This window comes from Cyanistes caeruleus, chromosome 7 (assembly GCF_971803275.1).
Source record: "Cyanistes caeruleus chromosome 7, bCyaCae1.hap1.1, whole genome shotgun sequence".
Taxonomy (NCBI): domain Eukaryota; kingdom Metazoa; phylum Chordata; class Aves; order Passeriformes; family Paridae; genus Cyanistes; species Cyanistes caeruleus.
Genome location: NC_141707.1, coordinates 36557429 through 36578205, shown reverse-complemented (window position 1 = coordinate 36578205; position 20777 = coordinate 36557429). Strand labels below are relative to the sequence as shown.

At 34.9% G+C, this 20777-nt stretch overlaps 1 protein-coding gene across 2 annotated transcripts in view; it reads left to right on the top strand.

The window, feature by feature from the left end:
* The window catches only part of LRP1B (LDL receptor related protein 1B), a 623130-nt gene that overhangs the window by 468266 nt on the left and 134087 nt on the right, over positions 1 to 20777 (top strand). For both annotated transcript variants that reach the window (XM_086896592.1, XM_086896593.1), the window contains exons 33-41: positions 1584 to 1724; positions 2459 to 2584; positions 3698 to 3829; positions 7408 to 7542; positions 7871 to 8000; positions 10604 to 10730; positions 10885 to 11036; positions 11324 to 11448; positions 14497 to 14868. In XM_086896592.1, coding sequence (XP_086752718.1) covers positions 1584 to 1724; positions 2459 to 2584; positions 3698 to 3829; positions 7408 to 7542; positions 7871 to 8000; positions 10604 to 10730; positions 10885 to 11036; positions 11324 to 11448; positions 14497 to 14868 — 1440 coding nt within the window. The remainder of the gene's footprint in view (positions 1 to 1583; positions 1725 to 2458; positions 2585 to 3697; positions 3830 to 7407; positions 7543 to 7870; positions 8001 to 10603; positions 10731 to 10884; positions 11037 to 11323; positions 11449 to 14496; positions 14869 to 20777) is intronic.

Sequence of the window (20777 nt, the reverse complement as noted above, 5' to 3'; positions counted from 1 at the left end):
GAGGTTTTGCATAAAATATTAAAGAAATGCTTAAAAGAGTTTGATTACTTCTTTGAAATGAAGGATGAGAACACCAAAACCATATGTAATTTTCTTTCTTCCTATACCCCAGACTTACAAAAGAACTAATTTTTTATAGTTCTTTTATAATTTTTGGATATGTAAAACAGTAAGTTCATGTTACTATGCACAAAACACCAGTCATTACCAAAACTATTTAATGACCTTTTCTGATTTTTGGTCACATAGAGGATGTGAAGAACAAAAACTCTTCTTCACATACAAATATTTCATTGAAAAAGTTAACCTAACCTTTAGGATTGTGGGTCATTATCTAACAAGAAAAAAAACCAAGTCCAATTCCCAATATTTCATATATGGATTAAAACACACAGTCACTTTTCTATTTTTTAGGGGTTTTTTTATAATTGACAAAATCCAAATTGAGCCCAGGCACTTCTTGTCCTAAAGATTTTTTGATAAAAGTGTCTTCAGATGCAAGCTACTGTTAATTGATCATTATTGTAGGATGATGTTTTGAATCAGTCAATTCTAGACTGACTAGTCAATGCAAAAAATTATAATATTTTCTTTAAATTTGATCCAAATTTAAATAGAGAGTTTCATTTGTGTCTTCAAATCTTGATATTTGAGTATTTTTCATTCCACAGATTCTGGTCTTATCATATACCTCTGGAGAGTATGCTTTGGATTTTTCCTAGATATTTTATTTTGTGCTGTAACTTTTTAAAATTACTGCAGTGGAAATTATGTTTTAAATCTGCACTTTATATCACAAAACATTCAACTATGTGGTTCTACAAATTTGTTATTTAAGTATTAAAACCTCAGCATAGGCACAAATTATTTTATCTGAAAAGAGAATTAACTAAAAGTGAAGTTAATACACAATGTTTGTTGGGAAGGCAGTGTTCCTGAAGTTGAAAGGTTTTCAGGTCAGGGTTTTGCATTTGGCTCCTCTACAATAATAAATTTTTCTGTCTGAAATGAAGAGCCCTGAGACCATCTCATCATTCATCAGCGTGGGCTCGAGGAGTGAGGACTCGTGTCAGGGACAATCAGAAAATTGTCTCCAGTCTTCAGCCATTAGTTTACTGAAATTTGAGCTTGAAATCAAAGCTGTTAAATTTTTAATTTTTTAAACTTTGGGAGGCGGTGCCTGCTTTTTAATTTTTTCATGATTTCTTAGTTACTGATTGTAACTTTTTTTTTTTTTAGTAAAAGACTTAGTTTAATATTTCAAATAATTTTGTTTGCTTGTGAAAAAGAATTTCTTCCCTAGGGTAACAGTAGAATTTTCACATTTATATGAAAAATAAGGCATTTTTCTATGCAGACAGCCTCAAATCAGCAGTTGTCTCAGCAAAATTGAAACTGGTGAAAACTGTTTTCATGTCTGCAGAATCTTAAGAACACAATTTCTTCAGATTTTCTCTATAGCCTCTTTAGGCAAGTTCCCTTAAAACTGATCTCAGAATTAATCTCAAGAGCTTTTTCCCACTTTAACTCTCAACCACATAGATAGTGATCCTCCTAATTTCTGAAACTTGGAAATTTTACAGATAAAAAGCTTTGGTGGGCAGACCAGAACTTGGCTCAGATTGGCACCTGCAATAAAAAAGATGGGAGAAACCCAACTGTCCTGAGAAACAAAACTGCGGGTGTTGTTCATATGAAAGTCTATGATAAAGCAGCACAGCAAGGTAAGTCACATTTGAAGTATGTTTATCTAATTTTTAGAGTTCACAATATTTTTTCTCTTGTGGTTCTCCCAGTGTGAAGAAAATAATAACTTGTAACTAATTCTTTGAGTATCTTAATGAATTAAAATTTCCATTCACGAAGTTTCAGATTTCTGAGATGTGTTTAGTTTACTGTGTATGTCTATAATAAATCTTACTAAATTGTTTAGATATAAAATATATTCTTCTATTATTTAAATATTATAATAATTGTAATAATTAGGCAGTTAGCATGGCTTTGTGACTTCACTTTGGAGTATGTGCTAATAATATTAAAAAATGGCTCTTTCATGAAGATAACAAGACTAATATAATATCTAATGAATGAATAGGATACAATCTATGATTTGTTTGTGGTCTAGATTAAGATACACTAATATCTGAGATTTCATCATTAACTCAACATGGAATGTTCAGGTTTTTCGTTTGCTTTCACTTTAAAACAGGCAGATTTTTCAGAAAACAGAATTATTTATATTCTGAGGGGAAATGTGGGGTTGAAATTCTGCACAAATTAAGCATAGAAAGGTATATGAGTTTATGAAATATTTTATGCATATCTCGATTTTTTGAAAAAGTCATCTGAACAAAAATTGGAAATAATAATGATACATCAATAAAAACACTTTCTTTTTAGCCAGGGTTGCATTGCTCAAGTTTTGATTTCTCTTGTCTCTTCTCCTGTCATGTCGTAGGCAGCAATTCCTGCCAGTTGAACAACGGGGGATGCTCCCAGCTTTGTTTGCCAACATCAGAAACCACCCGAACTTGTGTGTGCACAGTAGGCTACAACCTCCAAAAAAACCGCATGGCCTGCAAAGGTAAAATGGCTTTCAACATTTATTTCAGCCAGCTTCAGTTCTAGGGGATCATTGCAATGAGTAAATTAACTTACTTTTGTCATTTTTAGTTAAATAACTCTACTCAGTATGCTTGATTGAAGCGGTGACAGAGAAATGTCTGTTGTGGTTAGGACAGAATTATATTTAGCTTTTCATTAATTTGTTCAAATAAATAAATTTCTGTGGTAACTCTGATTTTCTTTTTTTTTAATATAGACAGAAAAGCAGACCATATGAGCCACCATTAGTAAATATTTGTTCAAGGCCATAGAGGTTATCTTCAAATTGAATTAAAGGCTACAAGTGTCTGAATGCTTGGGTATCTCATAAATAAAACCATTTTTTTCCTTAAATATTTTTCTTTTTTAAGTTGTCAGAAGTCAGAACAAAGCTTACAGCCAAAGTCTTACTCTTTACCTGAATAATGCAAAACATCCTTATGGTCAAGGTGCCTTATAGTTTTATAAATTTAATATTATTTATTACTATTAATAAAGACTAAGTAATTCCTGAGAATGACTGTGTAAGAAGTCTACACAGTAGAATTTATTCCTACTTAACAGAAAGAGGTGCAGTTGGAATTTGATTAATCTAACACAAAAGTAGGCATTTAAAATGCTTCACTTTAACTACAGAATTCTCTCTCTGCAAAGGAAATGTGCATAACTGAAGTGAGATGAATCCTGTACTTGGAAAGACAATTTACTGTCCTGTTTTCCAAAAGGTCTTTAAAATTGTCTCCTTCTGAATATGTTCACAAAGCACAGATGTGCACTGAAAATATTCTTAAATTTCTTATTATTCAAACACAATTTTTTCTTAAATTTTAATTTTCATTTCTGCTAATTACCCGATTATAAGGTGGTGTTTGAAATGGACAGTGATTCCCTTCTCTTGATAGGACCACATTTGTAATTTAATTAGAAATGCACTGTAATAACTCATGGATATCTTTTCAAAGAGCTGGAGCTGTCACTGAAAAACTGTGGAGCACCATTGGAAAATTATGTCTAATATATGTTAGCTCTTCTAATCTTGGTTATTTGGAAAGTTTCCACTTCGCTCTCATTGGCTGCTTTATCTTTCCCTTAGGAATTGAATCATTTCTCATGTACTCTGTTCATGAGGGAATTAGAGGGATTCCTCTTGATCCAAATGATAAAATGGATGCTTTAATGCCAATATCTGGGGCTTCGTTTGCTGTGGGCATAGACTTCCATGCAGGTAAATATTACATGTAATTGTTTGTACATATGGTTAAAATTGCAAATTCTTCCCATAAATGAAATAACCCCTTCCAAACAATTACAACTGCATTTAAGGAAATTGGAAATGGCTCATGTTACAGAGTTAAGCTCTACCTTTAATATTTACAGTAAATAGGAAATTTTGTGCACATGCTGATTGTTCTGGCAGCAGCAGCTGCTCTCTTTTGGCAGAGTCATCGCTGAGAACTTGAGTAGGAAACTGGTGCTTTTACAGAAAGTGTTCATCAAGGAAAAAGGCTTGTTCCTGCTATGACGCTTTTCCATGGAATTTTCTTAGTCCTGTGTGGTGCTGTGCCTAGCAGGTGGCTTTAACAGGTTGGGACAGTTTTCTCCCTGTCCAGCACAGCTCAGCCACATTCCTGCAGGGCACAGGCCAAGTCTGGATCTGTTCCTTCCTTCTGGAAGGAGCTCTAACAGCTTGAAGAGCAGGCCTTTCCACCTGGAATACACAACATACCTTTCTATTGTACATACAGAAATAGTTTTTAATTATCACAAACTGCCTATGAAATTAGGAGGGTTCAGTTTTGCATGCATGTGAAAGAAGGTGGGAAAAAATTAAAGATCAGATTCTAAAAGTGTTTGGATACATCATCCAGTGCTGTTTGGATATCTTCAAACATGTTAGCAAGTTTTGATGAGTTTTTTGTAAAATAAGTAATCTGTGACCAGGTAGAAACCTGAAAAATACCCTAAAAATATCCTGTGTCTGTATTTTAACCCATCAGCTCATTGGCCAGCCTTCTTTCAAGACTCATTTTATTGCCCAATCTTAAATTACCTGTGTTGTATAAATACAGACATTGTCTTCTTGAAACGCACAATTATTTTGTCATCCTCCATTGTTTTTTATTTTGACATAGATTCTGCCTGGGAATTCAGCATTGTGAGACATCCTAGCTTTTTTCTTAAGTGTATGTTGATATTTACTTTGGTGTTGATATCAGACCCATTTCTGTTGGCTATGTTGGACTATTCCATCACACAAATATCATTTTTTTTACCAGGTTAGAAGTTAAATTCATTAGATCTTTGCTTTTTTGACCTGCATCTTCACTGATGCTCTTACCTAGCAAAATTTCAGGTTCTCTCAACATTTTACAGTGCCCTCATAGTTGTATATTTTGCTTTCAAATCAGTGACAGCTGATATGTTCATATCAGGGCTATAATTCAGTTATAGCCTCCAGAGAGATAAAAATCACTTAAAAGCCAGTGTCTTTAAGCACACATCTGGGATGGGAAAGGCTTTGTTGCAGAGGTTTGATCTCTTCCTGGAAAGACACAGGAGGGGAGAGAAAAGTGCTGACTGCACATGCTCATGACAGCAATGACAATGCAATTGAGTTTTCTAGGAATTTTAAAAAAATATTTATCTTTTTATAAATTTGAATTATGCAAACTTTACAAAATTATTATGTCTAAGATAGAAAACTAAAATTTGACCTTTTCAATTTAAAATACTAATACTAGGGTTTTATTGCCTTTTTTCATCTCATGTTTTTTGGTTTGGGATTTATTTTTTTTTACCATGGTCATAAGATATGCTAGCTCCTACTTTAGAGAGGTTTATGTGGATTTAGCTAATAAATATCAAATTAATATTTTGGAAGAATGAGATTCTTGACTTTTTGGAAAAATGAAATTTGAGGCCTATTTAACTAATGAAATTAAGTGATTTCACTAATGAAATTAAGTGAGGTTCTCCAACTTGGCTTGATGAAGTTCCAGCACAGGGAACATGAATAGAATTGGCAGCGACAAATGCATTGCAAAGATAAATGTAAATGGTGTGCAGCAGTGAAATCACAAGGGGATACTGTGTTATAAAAAAGTTACAGCTTTCAACCGAATTTCAGCTTCAAAAACAGCAGTTTATCTCATTTGGGTACCTTGCATTGAATGTTATAAATTCATTACTAAAACCTACATACATCAAATATGATTTGGAAAGCAAGTGGAGGTAGTTTCAGATTTCATCTTGGTTTTTTATTTTCCACTTAGTGAGTGTTGCTTTCATTTCACACTTAATCAGGAAGGATTCCCAAATTTTGCTGTTATCTCAGTAACTTAGGTATGCAAAGTGGATAAAATATATTTACATATGTTAGTAGTACAGCATATCATAATTAAAACTAATGACAATGATTTTTGCAGACATGAACAAGCTACAAGATTCATACACCTTTTTCTCCCCGTGTTTTGATACTTCTAAATTCTAATTAGCAAATAAGTAGCAAAATGCATGACTCCCATATTTGTTTTGACTACTTAAAGCCAGAATTGCCATTTATTTAATTGGTGGTGGGGTAAGGTTCTTGAGCATACCAATATTGTTTGTTCATAAATAACTCTCTTCTTTTATAAATATATCTATCAATCTACACAAATATTTACATATATATAGATATAGATACATATGTATATATGGAGACATAAAATATTTATATCTATTTATATAGGTAATATTTCTATGCTCTATATACAAATATATAGATATTATATGGATTATATATAAATATATATATATAATATTAATAAATATAAATACACTCACACTATTATGGAATTAAGAGAAGATTTACAAAATATGGAAAAAAGCCACAAAGGAACAAATATTATTTAATATCTCTGCAAAACACCTCACTCAGGAAGTCATCAGCTCATTACTTTGCAAGCAGAATGTTACTTTGCAAGCAGAATGTTGGTTTCATCTTATTTACAGAACCCTGTCAGTGAAAACAGAGATAATTCTGCTTGAGGGATGTTCTCACTTTGTTTGCCCCACCTCTTTTTTGAGGTTATTATGTGCCACAGAGGGGAGTTTGTGTCTGTGCTTGAGCCTCTTCAGATTCTCCACCTGGCTGTTGAGTTAAATGGTCAAAGTTCTCCCTTTTTTCCACTTTATGGACAATCACTGCAGCAGAAAGGCTGGGAAGACAGCAGAGATGTCTTGAAACACCAAACAAAAAGACTGTTAGTGGAAGCCTGTCAGGACATTTCAAATAAAAGTTGACTTGTGGATGGAATATTTCTTTTTTATTCTTTTGTCAGCACATCACTCTCAAATGTCACTTTTTATTTCCCTAGCTAATTTTTTTTTCTTACACTGTTAAAATTCAATGTGTCTGATTGCTGAAGGAAAAGACTGTATAAGCAGTTTTACACTGTAGCTTTTCAGACTCCTAAATATTTTGGAATAGTGACAAACAAAATAGTATGTTTTTGAAGCATTTATTCCATTAGGGAAAAGGTAAAGACAGCATATTTGTGATTTTTAACAAAGGTAGTAGCTTCCATCTGCTGTCATAGCCCTATTGTGCTACATGTGCTGTTCTAAGCAACCTAGAATTCTGACAGAATTATTTTAAACAAAAATTAAGAAAAGACAAAGGAATGAGGAATTCAAGCTGATAATTTAGAGTCTTAATACATGTTAATAAAGCTATAATTGGAAATACTTACAGTTGCTTATGAGGATACTTGGACTGAAGTAAGTGAATTAATTTGAGTCTCATTGGCATGTGTTTTATAGGAAATGATACAATCTATTGGACAGACATGGGTTTCAACAAAATCAGCAGAGCTAAGCGAGACCAAACGTGGAAAGAAGACATTGTCACAAATGGTTTGGGGCGAGTTGAAGGCATTGCAGTGGACTGGATAGCAGGTAGGTCTGAGCCTGCTCCAGGGCCTGAGAGCATTTCCAAGAGTACACGCTTGCCTCTTCAACCCAGGGTTAGATGACATGGTTTCCTTTCAGCTCCAATTTCTAGCATTGTAAATGTCTGGAAATTACTTGCATCTACATGTTGGATGGCACTTCTTAGATGAGCAGTTTCAATACCAGTTTATGCCATAAAAGGGCTGCATAGGGCTATAAATTACAAATATAACACCCATGCAAATGAAAATACAGCAGTGAGTTTCTTGTTCTGACTTAAACACTTTTCAAGGAGTCTTCCTTTCATGCAGTGACTTTAGGGTATTTTTTCCAGGTAACATATACTGGACTGATCACGGCTTCAACCTGATCGAGGTGGCGCGGCTGAACGGCTCCTTCCGCTACGTGGTGATCTCCCAGGGGCTGGACCAGCCACGCTCTATTGCGGTACACCCAGAGAAAGGGTAACATGTTATTCCTAACATACACAGAGCTTTTCCCTTGCTCTCTGTATCCATAACATTCTGTAAGTTCTCTGCAAAATAGTTTATTTTTTCCAAGGAAACTGTTTCCCCTGAAGGTTAGATGTTGTTTGGAAGTGTGTTTCTGTCGGAAGTGCCCAGCAAATCCTAGGAAGCCACCTCAGCTAATGAAGGACTTCAAGATGTAATCACAGAGCAGTGTAATCCTTGGTAGTTATAAACTCCAGGGTCATGCAACGTCCTAGTGTAACAAGCAGGGAGAGTGGCCAGGGCAGCTGAAAGTCATGTGAGATGAAGGTTGTTGGAGAGTAAGGGTTGGCAAAAGTGACATCTGCATTCACCCAGCTGATTTTTCAGGGCAGGGACTAACAGGAATAGGGAATGTACCTTCCTCTTCCAGCTCCAGAACTCCTTATGAATTCCCTGTCCCTGGAGCTGTTCAAGGCCAGGCTCTGAGTAACCTGGCCTAGTGGAAGGTGTCCCTGCCCATGGCACAGTGCTTGTTTAGGATATTTAAGGAGAATTAGAGGACCACAGATTACTGTTCTGGTAGAACAGTGTGTCTTCTGCAAAGGAAGGAAAGCATCACCTGTTTTATAATATTGTGCCACAAAATGATAACCTGAGATGGCTTCACTCAGTTCCTCCAGGAGAAACAGGAGAAACAGCAGTGTTTTACTAGAGAAGTACAGGGCCCCCTTTCTTTGCAAAGATTAAAACCTTTTTGCCCTCTGCATTATTATTAAACCTCTTCCCCTTTTTCAAGATAAAACTTTCAAAGGTGTTCTTCCCTCGCCTTCCCTTGATTTCACATTCTGCATTTGTCAGGAAGCTGGAGCTGACAGCTGTAAGAGTAGAGAAGAAAATAGCAGTTATTAGAACTCGTTGAATCTGCCAGTTATGCCAAGATGGGAAGCAGGCAGCATTCAGCTGGTTGGAGACATTATTTATTGCCTCTGAAGAAAAAGTGAGGCATGTGTAGCCCTACAGAAGGGTGTCTTTGTCTCCCATCAGGTGTATTTATCCACATTTTTGACAGCTGTTTATGATTTTCTTTGGAGGATTTTTAGATTAATCTAACCTGCTAATTACAGACTGGTTTATGGAATGTCTGTTTTCCTATGGTCAACATTTAGTTCATATCCTGTATTAAGAAAGCCTCAAGTAACCCTCTGATCTCTGACCAGAGGCCTGAAAGCAGTTTCAGTTCTGTTTAGAGGTGCTGTTAATAATCTGGTTAAAATTGCATTAAACTTATGTAGTGGTTGTTAAAATCTAGCTGATTAATTCTGCCTATTTTGGCATTCCTCAACTTATTTTTAATTTAAGTCATGATGCAGTTCCATTTCCTAGTCTGCATGAGTTTTTTCATTAGTATAAGTGGTATTGTTTGTTATATCAAGAACTGTGAGGACAGATTCATTTTTCCTGGAGCAGAAAGCTCCACAATGAGAGCCAAAGTGGGTCGTTTCAGAAGCTGAATTTGATGAGCAAATTATAGGATTCATATTTTTCTCACCCTTATCACATTATTTTTCCTCATTATTTCACATATCTGTAGTCATCTAGTCAAATACAGCTGCTCAACAGCAGATTGGTGTAATGATATCACCAGACATAGGAAAAATGTTTAGTAATGCCCAGAAGATTTTGTATTCTTTAAAAACCAACTAACACATACATTCCACACAGATGAAAGCATTGGAGAATGGTTTTGTGTGTTCTGTTCAATTTATGTACATCGTGTTACTAAAAAAAGTTTTAGTGTTCTGTGAATATTTGTTTTCCTTCTCTTTAGGCCATTAGTCATATTTTATGCCTCAATTGTTATATGAGATATTTCTTCCTCGGAGTATATGTTAATTTGTGTGTTTATAATATATTTTAACACTGATATACATACATATGTTTATATATGTGGACACATAGATATTCCCACACAGCTGCTCCATAGGTTAGTGTTCATAAAGGAAGTGCTCTGTAGATTTTTTGGCCTCATTTTGGTATACCTGAAGCAACAGACTGAGAAGTTTATCAAGGTAGAAGTTTGACAAAACATCTTATCCCAAATGAATGATGTGGCAGTGAGTACACAGGAAGATAAGTAAGATTCAGATTGTTCCCAGTAGGCATTTGGCAGAACGTGAAAAATATTTTCTTCTCAAATAAATTCCTGTCGCTCTACCATTTCCCACAGTGCTTCTCACTACTTCATATCTGAATCATTTTTAAATTAGGCAACCCTTTTATTATCACAGCATTTTTTTAGTGATAGATGCAAGAGCTTCTATCCCAGAATTTTTATTTTCTTAACTTGTTGTTTGGGTTTTTTTCCAACCACAAAGCTGAATTCTTTAAGGAATACAATTTCATGTGGACTAATGGAATACAATTTTAAGAACTTCTTCAGATATATAATTTGAAAACAATGTCTTAACAAAGTCTCCAATAAGCAAGTATTATGATACATTGAATTTCTTAAGACTATTTAGAGACATGAGCACCATGTGTGTTTTAGGTATCCATTTAATGGTAATAGTGCATTTTGTTTGCAATTTTAATTGATTATTTCTACAACATTCTAGGTATTTATTTTGGACAGAGTGGGGACAGACCCCTTGCATAGGCAGAGCACGTTTGGATGGCTTTGAGAAGGTCGTCCTTGTGAGCCTGGGGATTGCATGGCCTAACGGGATTTCCATCGATTATGAGGTTGGTTCCTCTGTCCTCCTGCACACCTTAAGATGTGAAGCATTTGTTATGTTTCGTTAAAGCCAGCTGGTGTTCCACCTTGATGTAATCTTAATAACTCTTAATTAAATACTTGGACAAGCCTGTTGACGTTTCCTTTGAAATTAATCTTTAGGAAAATAAATTGTATTGGTGTGATGCTCGTACGGACAAGATAGAAAGAATTGACCTTGAGAGTGGAGGGAATCGGGAGATTGTGCTGTCAGGGAGCAATGTGGATATGTTTTCAGTTGCTGTGTTCGGAGCTTACATCTACTGGTCTGACAGGTAATTTATTTTTCATAAGTATTTTAAATCTCAAAACGTTATTTCGGTGCCAGGTGCCTCACCTTTGTAGGATTAGCTGTTCCTTAGCTAGGTCGCAGGTGGGATCGCGGAATCCCGCGCAGATTCCAAGGAGAGGGAGTTCTGAAAGACAAAAAGTGCCTCAGTGCTGTAGATGAGAACAGGCTCCTCCACCTCCTGTAAAGTGAACTCTCCACTGCTCTTCAGTCATTTGTTGGGTGTGAATTAGTTGAGGATTGTTGATGAGACATCTTCAACTTTTTTGGCAGAGCACATGCAAATGGCTCTATTAGAAGAGGCCACAAGAATGAGGCCACGGATGCTGTGACCATGAGGACTGGCCTTGGAATAAACCTGAAGGAAGTGAAAGTCTTTAATAGAGCACGAGAGAAAGGTTGGCTGTTCTTAAGGATGCTATTGATTGTTTTAATATCGCCTGCTACTTTTTCTGTATATTAAAGCATACCAAAAATTAAGTAATCAATGATTTTATCACCACTTTTCACTCTTGAAGTATTTTTTTTTTTTTAAGCTAAAATTAATGTACTAAAGAAAACATATAGTACAAATCCTACTAAAATTTTTTGGGGTGTTTCAAAAAACAAAAACACAAATCAAAACACTTCCTATCATTCCAGTTTGACGGTTTTTGTTTTGTTTTTCTTAAAAGACAGTCTCAGGATTGAGAGACCTTGACCTGTGCTTTACAGAGCAGTAATTTCAGGCAGTTTCAGATTTCTACTGGAAAGCAAACCAGAAGTTTTTTCTTATTAGAAATTCCTATCTTCTGTGTCTTGATATGTATTTGCTGACATTTCTTGGGTTTGTTTTTTGTTTGGTTTTGTTTTGGTTTTTTGTTCCTTCTGTGGAAAGAGACCTTGTAAATAATCAGATTTCTGTTATATTGAATTAGTTTAGCAAACTCAAGAGACAAAAGTTATTATAGACTCCTGATGCTTAAACTTTATTCTCCACTATCTAAGAATAATCTTGCTCTTTAACTGTCCTTTTACTTCCAAAATTCTGTTTTTTACAAGACCTTGAAAAACTTGTTTTACTGAGGAAAATTGGTCATATATCTGTCAAAAACAATGATGATTTCCTCAGAAAAAACTGCTACCAGGTAATCCAGACCAACTTTTCTAGACATATACTCAAAAACAGAGGAAAAGAAATAATGTTAACATGATTATATATATAGTTTTTAATACAAATATATTTCTAATGGTGGTAGCACTCAAAATTTGCTTTAATCACAGCATTATATATCCAAGATTCTGTTTCTTCTGTGTAAACCTCCTCTAAAAAACTGCATTAAATATGACATGTAAATAAATCTGCATTTTGAAAGGAAACCTATTTATGAACTAATAACACTCTCTTTTAAAAATTCTAAATATTTTTGAGGAAAAATAAGTTGCAAAAATATATGCATAATAAGTTTACAATGGATTTTTGCATGCAATTTCAGAGCATCATGTTTTGTGGATAAAAGTAAACCCACACCAAAATCCAGTTCTTTTAACTAGGCTAGAAATTGTTAATGTCTGCTGGCTTGGAAGGGCTTTATATTATAGAATGAGGAAAATAGAACAGTGGGATAAAACAATGCTTCTTTATGTGTAATTTTGATTGATGGATTTATAGACTTGATCACATAAGGAATAGAAGAAATTGTTACTGAGGCTAAAAATCTAATGATGCTAGTTTGAAAAACATACCTGAATGATTTTTTAATACATTTTTCAAATTTTACTAGGGTACAAATGGTTAATGTCATTGGGAGGGGAAGTCAGTGAGCCAGAAGGACAAAAGGGAAAAAACAGGTGAAAAATGTTTTTGGAATGTTTTTCTATCTCACACTATTATATATACACATTTTTTAAGTTTATTGAACTAGAAGTAGTTAACTGTTAAAAAAAAGAAACCAATGTAATTAAATACTTTCCTGACTTTTGTTATTAAAACAAACCCCCCAAATAAAAGTAATAAAAATAAAAACAAATAAACAAAAAAGCCCCAACGCCCTGATGAGCTGTGCTAATTGTGATTAACTCTTTTTTTTCAAATACCTGTTTTACCCTTTCTGATGAATCCAATCTGCAGTGGGACTCGCAAAGATTCCCATCCTTCAGTGCAGTTTTACAGGTGTGCTAGGAAGTGCCCAGACTACCCTGGCTTCAGAGCTGGCCATTTTTAAAGATCTTTACAGCTGGTGAACCATGGAAGCATTGAAGTTTTCTGAGAGATTTTTGAAGCTTGAGGATCTATTTCATATATTTTCTCTTTTTCTTCTCGACCTGTTATCCTTCCAAACAGATATTAACTTTTCTAGCCTAATAAAACTTGTAAAGTGTCTTTTAAGCAAACAGAATGTAAAAATGTGTACAGCTGAATCTCCAAATGTTTTACATAACTCCAGAGGACTTCCTCATGGAATTTTTCCTAGGACAACAAAATTAAATATTCCTGCTTTAAAGAACAAGTTACGTCTCATTTGCCATGATTTTTTCTTACAAGGATTTTCAGTTTGAAATGTATCAGTTAAGGAATTCAATCCACAGTACTTTCAGACTTTACATCTTCCCCAACAATTACAGTTTTTTACATGAAAACATTCTATTAAAATATTTTATTTACCTTCATTCTGTAGAAAACTTTCAGAAATGGGAAAATTACTATACTGAAAAAGCTGAGTTGGTAGGTGGAAAGGGCTGTCAGAAACAGAAATTGAATTATCTCAAATAGCTATAATAGTAATTCATAGATAGTCCACAATAAAAAAGAAAATGACAAATAGCTCCCAATTACTGATGATTACCGTTATTTTAAATATTACTTGCAACAAGTGTAGTTACTAATTTGACAGTGATTCCTTAATGGTGTGCAATCGTCAGAGAGTAAGTTTTTGAAGTCAGGTTTAAAATTAAATTAGAACAAAATGTTAGAAAATGTCTTCATTAAAAACAGGGAACTGAATTCATGCAGTATTTTACCAGTCAACACATGAATATTTAATTTGATAGAAAATGTCTTAAAGCAGTACTGTACTCTGATGGTAGCTAAATTTGATTTTTTTGCCAGTAACAGGTGTTTTAAAAAAATAAAGTAAAGCTCAAAGCACTTGAAACATTTTCTTAGTCTTCAGCTGGTTTTGAAAGGATAACTCATTTTATCTTTTTCTATTAATAAAATATGTACCATTGCGAATTGAAAAAGACATTAATTATATTTGCTCATTAATTGTATTCTTTACAATCATTTTTCAGTGTGATTAAAGTTGCATTATTTACTATTTTGGCCTTTTGTTTTCCTTGTGAACACAGTCCAAATAATTTTTAAGAGGAGAAAACCCAAAGCACATGAAAATTAATTTCTGTTTGAGTCAACTAACTATATTTTTATTTATAAAAGACATGTTTTATTGTGTTTTTTCCCCCAGGTACCAACGTCTGTGCCAAGAACAACGGCGGGTGCCAGCAGCTGTGCCTTTATCGCGGGGACGCGCGGAGAGCTTGCGCCTGCGCTCACGGGTACCTGGCAGAGGATGGAATCAGCTGCCTCAGGCACGAGGGTTACCTGCTCTACTCAGGAAGGACCATATTGAAAAGCATCCACCTTTCAGATGAGACCAACCTGAATTCCCCTGTGAGGCCCTATGAAAACCCAGAGTACTTCAAAAATGTGATAGCGCTGGCCTTTGACTACAGCCTGAAGGGCAGGGGCACCAATCGCATATTCTTCAGTGATGCCCACTATGGAAACATCCAGGTTATTAAAGACAACTGGGCTGGCAGAAAAGTGCTAATTGAAAGTAAGTGAAAAACAAACAGACATATTTCCCAAAATGCCTGGTTTATTTCAATAAGACTTTACTGAGTGAAAAGTTTGTGATCACTCGGCTTTACAGAGTAAAAAAAACCAATGAAATTTTAACCATAGTTATTATATTTTTAAACTGAAAGAGGGCAGATTTAGATGAGAAATCAGGAAGAAATTCTTCACTATGAGGGAGGGCAGGCCCTGGCACAGGGTGCCCAGAGAAGCTGTGGCTGCACCTGGGTTCCTGGAAGCATCCAAGGCCAGGCTGGACACAGCTTGGAGCAACCTGGGATAATGGAAGGTGTCCCTGCCCAGGGCAGGGGATGGAATGAAATGATTTGTTAAGGTCTCTTCCAACATAAACCATTCTGTGATTATACATGATATAAGGTGTTTAGATTTTAGGAATTTATGACATCTGTATTGAGATATGTTAAACTAAACAATGTTGTCAGGATGTTCCCGTTGCTCCCAAGAAAGCATTAAAACCAGGGATTCAGAGTTGAGCTTAGCTGCACAAGAGACAGAAACGTGCAGGGATGACATGGAAGCACAATTTTAACCCTGGTTTTATAAAAAGAGATTAAAAGTATTATATGAAATGCACTGGAATTTTCAACATTTAAAACAGACAAAGAGGGGAAATAAATACTGGTGAAGCACTAATGCAGACAAAAATCGGTCTTTAAAAGAACAATGAAGAATTCCTCATTACTTCATAATAGGTTGCTCTAGAAGAGCTAAAGACGGACCATAAAGCATAGCTGGGAATTATAGTTTTAAGAAATTGCTAGGAAGTGTTTCTACTTCTAGCTTAATATGCCAGATTTCATTTTTCATTAGCAGAGTCAGCACTCTGAATAATTGAATGTCAGATGAAATTCTGTATCCTTGCAAAATCATTCACTGTAGGTGCTTGGGATGTACACGTGAACTATGGCATTTTGTAGAAATAATTCTAAAGAAATACTTCTTTGTAAGTGAGAAGAGGTATAGCATACATAAATATGTTTATTGCTCTCTTTCACGTGTTTCAGACATCTTCAGTTTATGTTGAGTCATTCTTTTTCAGCTGGTATTTTTGTAGCCTTCCATCCCACAGTCTGCATGTGATTTTTCTCTCACTGTAAACAGCAGACAGTTCATGAGGCTGCTTGATATAGTGGAGGTATTTGTTCAGCCTCCACCTCTAAGGAGAAAAGCAGCAGTAGGATCAGTTGACAGCACTAATTTCATTCACTGGTAGATGTAAAATTCCAAATTTTTTCTTATTTTCACATTAAGAATCTGTGATCTAGAAATCATGCAGTGCAATCCTGCTGAGAGATTTTAGCACTAATGTTTCATTTCAGGATTGAAAAATAGCATATTTGACATTAATTTTGCTGGTTTTCCTCCAAAATTCTTAGAATGCATCTGCAGGAAGTTTTCCTTTATTAGGAATATATTCAAAACCACATTGGAAATACCTAGTGTGGTTTTATCAGTTCTACACCCTCTTTCTGCTTCATTAAGTTGAAGTCCACAACACTTCACTGTACTGAAGTCTACACTACTACAAATAGTGCAAACCTTTACTCAGTAATTGACTTAAATAGAGAAAATAGGATATGATACATCCAAGGCATTGTCCCAGGTTTTTTGTTCACTGAACATAAATCTGCTCATAAAAGATCTATTATCAGATGGATCCCTCCCTCCCTGAAATCAGATGTGCCACTCAAATCCAATAGATCCATGAACTTTTCTACACTAAAAACACTTAAGACACGTGGAGCTTTTTGTTAAACAGGTTTCCAGCTCACTAAAAACAGATTTACAACTCACGAGCAACCCATTATCTAACATGTTTTTAGCTCACTGAGAACAGATTTACTACCCAGAAACAACCCATTATCTAACATGTTTCCAGTTCACTGAAAACAGATTTACAACCCATACGCAAGCTATTATCTAACATAGTTCCGACTCACTGAATATTGATTTAGAATTCATAAACAACCCATTATCTGACAAATTTTCACCTCACTGAACAGATTTGCAACTCATAAACAACCCATTAGCTAACACGTTTTCGGCTCAGGGAAAGTAGATTTACAGCATATAAACAACTTTATCTAACTTGTTCCAGTTCACTAAAAACAGATTCAAAGCTCACCAAGATTCCTGGTGAGTCCCTGGTGGGGTCCTGTCTTCAACAGGAAGAAACAATGTCAACAACAGCAATAAACCAGTCCAGGATGTGCACACTGTGCCATGCCCTAACACCTTTATAATTTGTTCAATGTAGGGTTTTCTGAGGGTATTCTTTCATACCTCTGAACTCTCCTTCAGTCAACCCGTGGTGGCTTTCTCTTTCTTTTTTTTTCTAAGTCACTTTATCAGGTTAATCTCTCTTATTCCCACTTAAAAAAAAATTATCTTGTTCCTGCCTCTAATTTCCCACAAATGATCTTTTGGCTGATCTAAGTTGTTTCAAAGATTATGTTTATACAAAGAGGCCTTTTTAGAAGTTAATTTTTCAGTTTCTTGGCTATTAGTGTTTTTCTGGTTGTTTTTATTTATTTATCACAGGGAGAAGTTTGAAGTAATATATTCACTAACCAAAGCCTGTCTCAGTGTATCTACAGAAAAGCAGTGTATTGTTCCAGTAGGTTTAGTACAGTGGTACAACAGTAGACAGAAGACCAAAGAACAAGTTAAAAATTACAGAAAAAAGGTTAAATCCAGGAAAAATAAACAAAAAAACAAATGATAAAGAGGGAAAAGTATTAAGATGAGCTACACTCAGTGAGCTGTTTTTTTCTCCTGCCTGTGTAAACAATGGCACTGAGACATTTTGCCAGTGTAGTGTCTTTCACAGCACAAAAAGGAAATGTTATGTGAAAAAAACACTCCTGTTTTGAACCTGAGGCACTCATGCCCAAAGAAAGCAAAAATCTTTTCACTGCTAACATAAAGTGTCAGATCTTGTGATGTATTTTAAGGCTTTTTACAGTCTGAATCTTTTAAAGGTGTTCCAATGTGTGCTACTATTCTTCCCAACTAAATGGGTCCAATTTAACTGTCAAAAAGGCATTTATGTTCCCATTTCTCTTACAGAGCATTGCATTTTGTACATTGCATGAGATCCCTTTAGTTTTGAAGCTTTCTTCTCCAGGAAAGAACTTTTTAATCTGTTAAAAATAAATACTTGAATATTGTGGCTTTTCGTTGCATAAATGAATGGGATTCGTGGTAACTGTGTGTGTTGGAATAGAGGTCCAGTGATTTTCACTTTTTAAAGGAAAGGTTGTTGCTAAGTCTAGGATATTTAAATAGTAAAACATAATATTTATTATTACAATGCCAACAAAGTATCTGGTTTGTCAATGTAATTTGTTTCTGTATATTGCTGCATATTAGAGAATCAGACAATCACAGAATGTTTTGATTGGAAGGGACCTTTAAGATCATCTTTGTTCCAAGACCCTGCCAGGGCAGGGATGCCTTCCACTAGACTAAGATTAGTGGGTAAAATCTGTGAGTTGCTATTATAGGTGAAGTTTACTAATTTTATAGTAAGTTTTTTAAAATTAAATTTTATTTTAGAAATGTGTATCCCTGCACATTTAATGCTTTGTTTAGGTGCTCCTGGTGTGAAAATCCAAAATATATTCATGATGGGAGCTGACCCGAACTGATCTTTTAGCTTGGTATGTCCTGAGCATTCCCAAATTCATTACTGAGGAAAGGTGTTCCTGCCTATTGCACTTGAGATTGTTAATTCCTCATGAACAATGTTTGTGACTTATTCAACTTTAAACATTGCCCTTAAATTTTTATTGATGTACACATTTGATATTTTTTTTTTCCATCAGCAGATGTGATTTAGTTGCAGAAAAGGTAAATTTTGTTTAGTGAATTGTCAGGAAAAGGCTGCAGAGGAACACCCCTTTAATTTTATTGTTTGTTTTGTTTTTTTACTCTAAAGGGTAATGTGATCTAGCAAGTATTATTAGATCATGAGGCTTTACTAGGCTATTCTGTCATTAATGCCTCAAATAGCTCTTTTTCAACGTCAACAATAAAAATGTATGATTACACATATTCATTATAAAACTTATTAGGATAGTCATGATATTATTTACAAAGTGGTAAGGGTGAAGAGTTTGGGGGTTTTTTTTAGAGTGCACACATAATGCATAGAAAGATCATGTGCACTCCTTTAATTAGGAAAACATTTATTCTGTGAAAACTGTTGAGATTTTTAATAATCTAGTAAAGCACTTCCACCTCTATGTGTTAGCTTTCCTTTACAGATTTCTTTCTGCTTTTAAAACTTCTTTTATATGGATTTGTTTAATTACATTGAAGTTAAGCAAACATAATAACACTTCCTAACTAGTAATGATTGGTTGAAACATCCTGGGACAGCTCCAGTTGTACAAAATACTATTGGTTTTCTAAATCGTTGAGTTCCCTGCTTTCTTAAGTTTGTGGTGTATCATCAGTCCTTTACTATATTATTCCTTCTGACCCTAAAGAATCCCTAAATTTATTAAAGGAGTAAGTTATATCTCAGATAATGAAGGACAGGATTGCAGGTTTGCATATCTGTTGTGGTTTTCCTTGGTAAATAATCAGGGAACATTTGTGGAATGTCTGGAAAAAAAATGAATTGCAGGTAGGTAGAGATTTTGTCATGAAAAGCTGTTGAATGTTTTGGCAGACACCAAATAGTTTGCAAATATGAGATTTCAGTATTTTTTCCACAAAAAAAACCCCAAAAGTGTAAGGGTTTTTTTTTCTGCTTTTAGAATGGTCTTACAGTTCTTTATATCATTCCCAACAAATGCTCATTCTTTACAATATTGTCTCAGGAAGTTTGAAGGAGTAATAAGGTTGCATCCATGAAGATGTTTGTAGTGTCTTGGACTTGAGCTAATTGTTTCCTTGAAGAACCCAAAGCCTTTGTTCATGCTGTCTTATTGCATTTAATAACATTTTATGTGGGATAGCTTATAGCAAGGGTTTGTTTTCTCAAAATAGAGAAAAAATGGTACAGATGTTTCCTCATTCTATATAATAGGTATAATTTTAGCAAATTTTACATCTGCTGTGAAACTAAATTATGTTCTCAGCTTAAATAGAATAATGTCATAACTGATTATTGCAGTTTATTATCAACTTAGTTCTGTCTTAGAACTATTGTTTAGCAAAGGCTTTCTGGCACTCAAAGAGCAAAGTGAGGGTGAGAATTATGTAAAGTTCTCATTGTGCACTCAGTGAGAGATGTGAGAATAAACCCTTTCCCTCAGGTGCCCCTCTGCTCTCGAGGCTTTGCTTTCACCCCAGATCAAATGGTGACCACCTGGTACCTGTCACCACAATCCTACACAAGCAGAGTGACAGGAACCACGGTCCCCTCCCGCTGGGACAACCCGCAGGCGGAATCCTGAAAGGGAAATCGCAACAGCCGAGTCAGAGGATGAATACTGACCCTTAAAGCCATCAGTGTCCTGATATCAAAGTGCTCTTTATGCTCAATTTTATTAATTTGATGGCTTTTCAGTGTTGAAATAATGATCATGTTGACAGTTCTTGATTTACAGCATTGTTAAAGAAAGGGAGTTTGTTAAAATAAGGAATTAAAGGAACAAGGTAATTGAAGTGGTACAACTGGAAAAGTTTTGACTGTAAACTAACTAAATAGATTTAAAACAAGCTAAGAGTTAAAAACCTAGAAAATTGAAAACTAGTGTGTTTATATATATATATATATCTAAACTCAGCTATTATTTAAACTTTGCCCTTTAGTATTTTTATTTTCTGGTTGCAAAAATAAGGGAGCATGTTCTGAGTTCTTCAGTTATTGATTTGTTGCTCATCTGTTCCCTGAGAAAGTCAGATGAAGATCAG